This window comes from Saccostrea cucullata, unplaced genomic scaffold, assembly GCF_032062105.1.
Source record: "Saccostrea cucullata isolate Sc308-1 unplaced genomic scaffold, CSIRO_AGI_Scuc_v1 ctg428, whole genome shotgun sequence".
NCBI classification, from domain to species: domain Eukaryota; kingdom Metazoa; phylum Mollusca; class Bivalvia; order Ostreida; family Ostreidae; genus Saccostrea; species Saccostrea cuccullata.
Window position 1 is genome coordinate 314,757 of NW_026928261.1, and position 10,237 is coordinate 324,993.

Below are 10,237 nucleotides of genomic sequence, written 5' to 3' on the forward strand. Positions count from 1 at the left end.
AGCTTATTACGTTACAAGTCTGATACTACCGATTACTTCTTTCTCCCTATTAATGGGGTTTGTTTTCGTTCTTCCTCCGGAGTCAGGCGAGCGATTGGGTTTCTGCACAACGGTTCTTTTATCAATAGTTTTGTATCTCACTTTGATCGAAGGAATGCTTCCTCAAGCTTCCGAACCCGATGTGTCCATTATTGGGTACATTCTGGTTAGCTATGTTGTCAGCGGGTCCATTATTGTTGTGTTTGTCATTTTTAGTTTTAAAATTCAAAACTTTTCTTCCGATGAGCCTGTACCGAGATGCATTATTAGCTTGATCAAATGTTGTCGTCAGAAAAGGAAAGTATTAAATTCAGTTGAAAGCTATGATGTTAAAACTCCACCAATTGAAGATACCGATTACCATGTGACATGGATTGAAGTTGGAAAGTTGTTTGATAAGGTGTGTTTTATCATTTCATTATTCCAGTGGGCTGTTACTTGTATAATTTTCTTTTCTATCGTTTCGTGATTATTGTTAAAAGTGATTCCATTTGCTTGAACATTTTTTATTTGAGAGTTTGTTTCTAAGGCAGTTTCATTTTCTCTCTCTTTCACTCATTCACACAGTATTGAGTTAAGAATACCTGTATATATTTATTGTTTCAAAGGATAAAAGAATTGTAATTCTTTTATCTTATCAATTTGCTTTAATTCAAATAAAATTATGTTCAGTATGACTGCTACAAAATATTGTCCCTTTTTCATTTAACTGAATTGATCCAGTGCACAGTGCAATTTTTCAAACCAGTAGTACTTGATTTACATGTAGTTGAATAAATCAAAGTGAAATCACATACACTTTATGATAGGTTTTCATGCACTTAGTTGATAGGAAAAAGATATCGACCACTATTTTTGCAAAAATCGCGCGGATTTTTTTGCGTAATTTTAAAATTATGAGGATTTGTTTGCATTAAATGTTGTCAGCTTCAAAAATAAGAGTTAATTTAGATTTGATAAAATATTTATAGCATCATAAAGTCTTTTTTTGTCGATCATGGACAAGGTACTTTTTGATCATAATCGAAAAAATTACCATAAATGATGGAGAAAACCAACCATCTTTTTTTTTTGGTCTGCTCCAATTTTGTTTTGTTTTATAGACTTTTGAGCTTGAATACTGTTCACTATCTCCATTTATTTCATGCTATATATTTCAGAGTGCCACAAATGTGGATAATAATTATTCTGAACTTATTTAACAAATGGAAAAATTATTGCATCAGGAGGGAATTTGTTTCCCTTTTTGAGTGCTAATGTTAAACAGTTTACTGTGACAAAAGAATATTTCAATGTATTTTTTTAAAATATTGTTTGTACACGTCATACATTTTGTATTTTCTCTACGCAGTTATGACAATAAAGCTGCCTTTTTTGTTTATTTTTGAATTAAAGAACCCTGCTAGAATTTTTATTCACACGAAACATCATCATAAACCGATGAAGAACTTCAAATTTTGACTATTGACCAGAATTGTTCTTAATCGTGCCACCAACTGAAGGGGACATTGGTCTTCACTTTTAAAGATTTGTACCATGAAGCATTTTAAAGATCAGCTTATCATTAATTCAAGTTTGCAATGTACATTTTAAATTTCATATCTAATTTTAATAGAATTATCGATCTATTATATAAACATATTGAAAAAAAATATTGTTTGTCTAATTTCCATTTTATGGACTCACGTTCTGGGTTTTCCTTTTTTTTTTTTACCAGTATGTCTCTACTATAACTAGGTAAATACAAATTAAAAAGAGACTCAGAGAAAATGAGAACAAGTATAGAATTTGATATGGAACATGTAACTGTTGCTTAATTTATCAAAGGGTCTTTCTTTCTTTTCTAAAAGAATGAAATAAATAAATTCTGTTTTTCATATTCAAATACTAGTACCATGTATACCGGTATGTTTTTCATATTCGTAAAACAAATCTTCCATTTCCTTTGTAAAAATGCAAAAAGAAAACGCCATGAAACAATTTTAAAAGAGTTGATAAAAGTCTTGAATTATAAAATTTTAATTCCAAAGAGAGATGTACAAAAATAAAATAATAAAAAAAAGAATTATTAAGAACATTTTAAAAAGAAACAGAATTTATCATAAAGTAAGAGCATTAGCTTTAATTTTCTAATCAAATTCATAAGATTACAACCTGTCTTGCTATATTGCGTAGTACATGTATTTAGAAGTGTAAATTTCAAATTCGATGAAATAAAATATGAGTTTATTTTTGGAAGACAACACGTGGTTGTATGGTGTTTATGTCGTTATCGCCAACTTGTATCAGTCGGAATCCATGTTCTTCGATTGTTTTCTTCTTTCGTTCATATCCCCATCCTACACCCAAACCCTCACCAGAAGGACCCGATAAACTCAACGGAAGGCAAGAGAAGAGACTCAAAGGCAATTGCATCTGTGCTGTTGGATCATTGACTAGCTTGTTGGGATACGAGGATATGGGAGGGTCATATGTTGCTACATATCCATCTGGTTTCACGACCCTCTTTGTTTCTTCAAGCATGGCGTCGACCTCAAACGAATCGTGAAGAACATCGTTAATGAAGACAAAGTCAAACTTCTCTGTCCAATCCTCTGGAAGATCTCCCCCTTTCCTGTAGATAAATTGAACATTTTTCCTATCACTCTTTGAGAGTTCTTCTTGGGCATGATCTATGGACACCTTGTCCATGTCAATACCATAAATGCTACTCTCAGGATACATTTTAGCTATTTCTAAAGTAAATTTTCCGTAACCACATCCAAGATCTAGCAGAGTAAACTGGCTTCCTGGTTAAAACAAAAATGATGAGTTAAATCAATAAAAATAATGGGAGTGTTAGAAAATTTAAATCAACAAAACTTAATTATATATTGCACGTATATACTTATTCAAAAAATATTTTTATGTGCAAATTCATTGCCACCACCTTGTCTGAGTTCCAGCACTGGGATCAACAGATCTTTTATCCAGTTTTGAACTGCTTCCGGTGTGAAAAATTGGCCCCACCAATGTAGAAATGGCTCATAGCATCCGTAACCTTTAGAAGCAAATTATGTAAATAAGAAACACGTTTGCTTTCTGAATGTATGCATTATGTAAAATTAAATTTCTCCATTATTTGTGAGCGAATTGTATCCATGAAGCATAGGAATATTAATTTAGGTGTAAAACTTTTAATCAAGAAGAATACATAACTTCAATATTTTATATGTACTTAAAGTTAAGTAAAATGGTATTCACTTATATATATTATCGTATATCAATATCATTGTGAAAATAAGATATACATGTATCTTTATATAATAAATTTCTCTTAATTCTGGTAAACAAAAATGAGACCTCGTGGTCCATCCTCTGCCATTACGTTTTCTAGTTGAGGGAACATCTCACAGAGTATAGGAAGGACGGAGGCAATGCTTCCGCATTGTTTCACCAGTGATTTTTCATATGGAAGTGAGTATTTCCCGTCCTCATGAAGTCTGACAATTCCTGCCGAAATCATACAACCCAGCCATTCTTGTACGTACCTAAAATATTTTGTACATAAGAAGTTAATTTAGAAACAATATTCCAATCTTAAATGTTAAGTCCTTGAATTCGATTCAGAAAGAATATTTGCAAGTATATATAAAAGTTTGGCAATAAAATTCTCTAAAAATAGGTATGTACTTAAAAGTTCTGAGTAAAATGGTATTCACTTATATATATTATCGTATATCAAGTTCTCATTGTGAAAATAAGATATAATGAAAAATGTATCTTTATAGAAAAAATTTCTCTTCCCTTAAACTATAACAGTACTGTTAATTTTAGATTCCTATTTTTCCATGTGGTTGCACACAAAGCTGTTTTTTGCCAGTGAACGTGTTTCTAGTTGAGGGAACATCTCACATGAGTATAGGAAGTGATACAGTAAATATAGGCAATGCTTCCAATTTTAACATTGTTTCACCAGTGATTTTTCATACTTTTGGAAGTTAACTTTGACCTAGCTTAAATTATTTCTTTGAAATAATTTTCTTGCTTATTAAATTCTCATACCAGAAAAATCTACATTTTCCAGTGCAGAAATCATAAACCCAGCCATCTTGTACGTACCTAAAATATTTTGTACATTAGAAGTTAATTTAGAAACAATATTCCAATCTTAAATGTTAAGTCCTTGAATTCGATTCAGAAAGAATATTTGCAAGTATATATAAAAGTTTTGCAATAAAATAATTCTCTCCAAAAATCAGGTATGTGAAGACGACTTAAAACATAGTCTTACTGATATTTTAGAGGTGGGATCAGGCGCCATGGAGATGTAAGCATCCCCTGTCAACCGGTCAAAACTGCCATGAAATGTAAGAATTTCACAAAATATGGACAAAATATTTCGTAGTCAAATTATGCATAAAAACATAGTCCTATCAATAATTCACCGGCATGTTTAAAATAAAACATTCAGATGATGAACCATTATCAAAGCTAAATGTTCCAGTGAATCAATACAAATCGGGGGCAAAGAAAACACTCACATTTTAAGTAACAGTGGGGAACAGGTGCCGTGGAGGACTAATCATTTTCTGTCGACAAGTCACGGTCGTAGCTTGCTTCGTGTCATTGGCCTAACAATTAGTATGAAAAGCATCAGTAAAGCATTCGAATAAAAGGCAGATTTTATTCGGTTATATTATTGCTTCAACCATTGGATTTGCAAAATGATGACTTTTGAGGAGAAAAATAAAAGTATTGTTTTTTGGTATTTGAAAGAATTACTGACGCACACGTACATTTGTTTTGTTATACTGAATTGAATAACAATAGGGCAATATACCATTATTACCTGAATATGAAGTTTATATCTCTGATGGTTCGATACACAACAGCATTTTTTGTTCGAAAAAATTCTAAAACAAGGAAATCTCCTGGCAAATAAGTTGATGAAACAATATCAACATTCTTGTTGACACTTAATTATTCAAATTATTCGATGGTCGATGACGATATAATGTTCTTTTCGGGAAGTGCGACCGATCATTGAGTCAAATACCAAATAACGTTTTTCATTCAAATAGCTAAGTCACAAACCTTACATCGATATGTCTAAGAACATAAACGTTTATCCGATTGTGTCACAGAGCACACGATGGGTTTGAAAAAAATAAGAGATGATGATTACTCCTCTATGACACATGATCCCAGCTCTAATGTTCGTGTCCTTTAAGGAGCCCCGACCCTCTGCTATAAATTTCATTAAGAAAAAATAAAATTTTTAACATTGATTTTCATGAAAAACAATAGTATTTAGAGCCACATGGAAAATAGTTTGAAGTATGAAATCTAATCAATTTATTTTTGCAGAAAAATTCTTATGTCAGATCATGAAATGAAGAAATTTCAAAAGAGAGAACAAAAAGAATAGCGATATTTTTATCACAACATAAAATTCAAAATATTAAGTGTATATGAAAATAATACTTAGTATTATACCTATTAAAATCATGTTAGAAAACATAGTAAAGCCACATGGCTTTTGAAGTAGAATATCTTATGTTGTACAGTTGAAAAAAATACTTCTGTGAGGAGGACTTACCTTTTTCTACATATTTCTTCATTTGAAAAAAGTGTAATACTAATAAAAATTCTATTTTTGGGTACTTGAAACATTAAACCAATTTAAAATGATACTTAAAAGATACAAAAAAAAATACATTTTGAAATTAGACCTTTTAAATATATTTTGTTAAATTGAAAAAAAAATGTAATACTGATAAGAATTCTATTTTTGGGTATTTGAAACATTAAACCAATTTAAAATGGTCCTTAAAAAGATACAACTTTTTCAATGTGTCAGGCTTTTGAAATTGGATTTAAATATCTCTTTTATCAGAAATGTACCAATTAATTAATTTGATTTTAAGTACATGTTTGATTAATTTTCTATCTTTATATCGGTATTTCATATCCTACATTTGTTTTTCTTAAAATTCTGCTTAGCTGTAGTATCTGTACTATACAAAAGAGTTGCTAAAAACGATGGAAGTAAAAATTAAATACTCAGTTCACAGGCACCTGACGTTACTTAATTTTCTTTAAAAAAAATATACCCCCTACAGAATAGTAAACTTAGGAAGGCGGTATATTTTTTATTAAATGAAAAATACGTAAGGTCAGGTGCCTGTGACTCAGTATTAAGTTTTAATTGAAATATAATGTACTTTATTAGATAAGTAACTAAATTTCATGAGACAATGTATAGTGCATAGCTTTTAGCTTGTCTGCATATTTTATGTACCATGCAGCAAAAATGTATAAGTTCAATGAACTAAGTATCTGGGTTAGGTTCTATAAATAGACATCGACAAAGAAGACGTACCTTAACTTTTTACCTGTCTTCTGACTTAGCTCTTCCGCAGAACAGGGGCCTTGTTCTTTGAGTAACGCATCAATTAATCCGACTTTGTGTCCAAATGCCAAAACTAGAATACTAAGTCCATCTCTTACGATCTGTTGTAAATCTCGGGGACCGGGTGCCGACGCCATGTTAAACTTGACTTTTTTTCTTATCAGTTTAGACAGTTCAGACGTGTTAGCGGTATTGATAGCCTGTTACAATATTTGAAGAATACGATAAATATATATTATTATAGCAGTAACTTGATCCGAAGGGTCCTATCACGTCGACTTGACAGGCGCGGATCATCAGATCTAACAAGTCGTGAAGCGTCGAGTTTGATCTGATGATCCGCGCCTGTCAACGAGACGTGATACGACTCATCAGATCAAGTTAATGTTATAATGATTAATTTATTATATACCCCGTTATAACTAGCAAAATATAGCGAAATAAAACTTAAGAGATCAATTGTATAATTTTTATCCATAAAACAAAGCATAAAAACAATGGACTTTTGGACGCGCAAGAAAAATAACGTTATGTTTCTGCGTACTACGTCATCAGTTTCAGAGAGTGGTGATATGGATTCTGAAAACCACAGTGTGGTGATCCGGAAAGTCGGATCACGATGTCACGTGATAGCGTAAAATCAACAGTAAAATTGAGTGATACACATTAGGTATATAATAAGTGAAATTAGTTTTGTGTTTTCATTTCTATGAGGTTGCTTTTATAGAAAATGAGTGACATTGCAAATATGCTACATCTATGACGTCAATTTGAATAGCCAAAATGACGTACTAGATTTTCAAAATTTTAATGCCTCTAAGTGCATCAACATTTATAATGTTTTTTAAACCGATATATCTTCTTAAAACAAATCTTTTTGGTGGAGACATGTACATTGAAGTTATTTTTTTTTAAAAATATGATAAGCATATTTTATATAATGTAACTATCTAAAATCTGAAAATGTTTTGAAATCTTTAATTTTAGAGTTCCATTTAATAATGCAATGAACGTCTTTACGTTATCGTGTATAACGTCATGACGTCATATTAACAAATCAATACCAAATTTTTGCGACTGTAAAAAGAAATCGGGAAAAGATATTTATATAAAGTTTGTAAATAGGAAACAGGAAATTGTTTTGAAATCTTTAAGTTTTAGAGTTCCGTTTATATACGACATTAGGCTGATTTTAGCCCTAATTCAGATTTGCAATTCACATTTTAAATGTCAAGTCTAATTTACGAAAGTAAAACGTCTTTCTTTTTTCTAAAAAAGAAATAATAAAATTGATAAATTTTGTTTTTCATATTCAAATGCTAGTATCTGTTTTCATATGCGTGAAAATTTTTTCTATTTCCTTTGTTGTAAAAATAGAAAACAAAACATATGAAAATAATTTAGATTTATTACATATGTCTTTGAATGACAAAAAAATATCTCAAAAGAGATACATGTATTTTTAACATAAGATATAGTATAAAAAAATGTAGTAATTTTGACATTTTCATAAAGAAATAGAATACATGTATATCATAAAGTAAGAACATTAATTAACTTTAATATTCGTACAAAAAATCATTCGATTACCATCTGTCTTGCTACATGTATATCACGTAGTGCATGATACCTATACATTTCTTTTATATATGAGTTTATTTTTGGAAGACAACACGTTCTTGTATAGTATTAATGCCCTTATCGCCAACTTGTATCAGTCGGAATCCATGTTCTTCTATTGTTTTCTTCTTTCGTTCATATCCCCATCCTACACCTAAACCTCCACCGGAGGGACCCGATAAACTCAACGGAAGGCACGAAAAGAGACTTAGAGGTAACTCCATCTGTGCTGTTGGATCATTGACTAGCTTGTTGGGATAGGAGGATATGGGAGGGTCATATGTTGCTACATATCCATCTGGTTTAACGACCCTCTTTGTTTCTTCAAGCATGGCGTCGACCTCGAATGAATCGTGAAGAACGTCGTTAATTAAGACAAAATCAAACTTCTCTGTCCAATCCTCTGGAAGTTCTCCCCCTTTCCTACAGAAATATTGAACATTTTTCTGATCATTCTTTGAAAGTTCTTTTTGGGCGAAATCTATGGAGACGTTGTCCATGTCAATACCATAAATGCAACTCTCAGGATACACTTTAGCTATTTCTAAAGTAAACTTTCCGTAACCACATCCAAGATCTAGCAGAGTGAATTGGTTCCCTGGTAAAAAAAAATGGAGAGTCAAATTAATAAGAGAGAAAGAGAGGGAGAGATAAAATCAACAAAACTCACTTTATTATCTTTATACCTTCTTTGAGTTCCAGTACTGGGACAAACAGCTCTTTTATCCACTTCTGAATTGCTTCCAATGTAAAGAAATGACCCCACCAGTGCAGGAAAGGCTCATAGCACCCGTAACCTTAGGGGACAAAGTAAGCAAAAAGATAACTGAATATATGTACATTATGCAAAATATGACTTATCTATTATTTGAAAAGAAATCCTGTAACCCAAGCAGCTTGGGAACTTTACAAGTAAAATTTATGAGGGCCTATAATCTCAAAGGTTACATGATTCTATACTTAGTCAAAAGGGTTTCACTTAAAACCTTTTATCAAATTTCCAAAGACTTGTTAAGCTTTATTTTTAAACAATAATCTTCTCATAGTAGACTCATGTATCTTTATAACGTTTTAATTTTAATATTTTAATATTTGCAAAACCCCAGAAAAATCTTGTAAACCAAAATGAGACCTCGTGGTCCATCTTCTGACATGACGTTTTCTAGTCGAGGAAACATCTCACAGAGTATAGGAAGGACAGAGGCAATGCTACAGCATTCCCTCACCACAGGCTCTTCATATGGAAGTGAGTATTTCCCGTCCTCGTGAAGTCGGACTATTCCTGCCGAAATCAGGCAACCTAACCATTCTTGTACGTACCTGTAATAAAATGTATATAAATATAAATACATGGTTACTGTCTTGAAATATAAGCGATATTTGGGCGAGAGTAATAAAACGTGATAGAGGGCGAGGCTTGCTGAGCCCTCTTACGTTTTCAACCCGAGCCCAAATATCGCTTATATTTCAAGACAGTTATCATGTAATTTGTTTATCCTGCAACATATTCTTTACATTTGAACTCCAAAACAAGCTATTTTCGACAGATTTAGGCACATCTCTGCAGTTGAAACTATGACGACATGGCGTAAACATTGCAATATACATGGCGTCACAATGTTTGTAGAACGTCGGAATACATGCACGAGGCTTTATTAGGGCAGTGACCGGATAAAGCTTTGGTTTATTAGGTTACCTTTATTAGGTCAATGCAAGGGGTAGTTGCAGGATAAAAATAATTATCTAATAATACATGTATAAGGAACAATAAAAATTAAATTTAAAATCAAACTTTCCATCATTTAGGTAAAGTCCTGGAATAGAATTTAGAAAAGCAAGCATTTTTGTTTAGAAGTTTTTATGACATAAATAGAAATGGTCACGATCACAAGCATTGGGCTTCTAAACAATCCAACTTAATACATATCTGTGCAAAAAGTTTGAAACCAGGATCCATGGTCATTCCAGAGGTGGTTTAGATGTCAAGGAGGAGAGGTTTCGCCTGGCGACCGGACACAATCGTTATAAGCCTTAAACATTGATAATGTGAATAAAAAAAATCAATTCCATGTTAAATTTGATTTTAAAAAAGGCCTAAAAATAAATCATTGGTATGATAAAAAAAATATGAGGAAAAGAAAACGTACCGTAATCAATCTTTAACGTTAACTGAAACAGGTCAAT

General features: G+C 31.8%; 2 protein-coding genes across 2 annotated transcripts; both read right to left on the minus strand.

The window, feature by feature from the left end:
- Positions 1-2,257: 2,257 nt before the first annotated feature.
- On the minus strand, positions 2,258-6,615 carry LOC134276953 (uncharacterized). Its single transcript, XM_062759232.1, has 4 exons — positions 6,404-6,615; positions 3,382-3,569; positions 2,969-3,079; positions 2,258-2,828 (listed from the first exon to the last, which is right to left on the minus strand). Exons 1-4 carry the CDS (start codon positions 6,568-6,570, stop codon positions 2,266-2,268), a joined length of 1,029 nt encoding a protein of 342 aa, XP_062615216.1. The 5' UTR covers positions 6,571-6,615; the 3' UTR covers positions 2,258-2,265.
- Positions 6,616-7,923: 1,308 nt separating this feature from the next.
- LOC134276954 (uncharacterized) lies at positions 7,924-9,375 on the minus strand (the record flags this gene model as incomplete). Its single annotated transcript, XM_062759233.1, has 3 exons — positions 7,924-8,651; positions 8,740-8,850; positions 9,186-9,375. Coding segments are annotated over 3 exons (864 nt in total), but the record flags the coding sequence as incomplete, so codon positions are not given.
- Between the last annotated feature and the right edge of the window lie 862 nt (positions 9,376-10,237).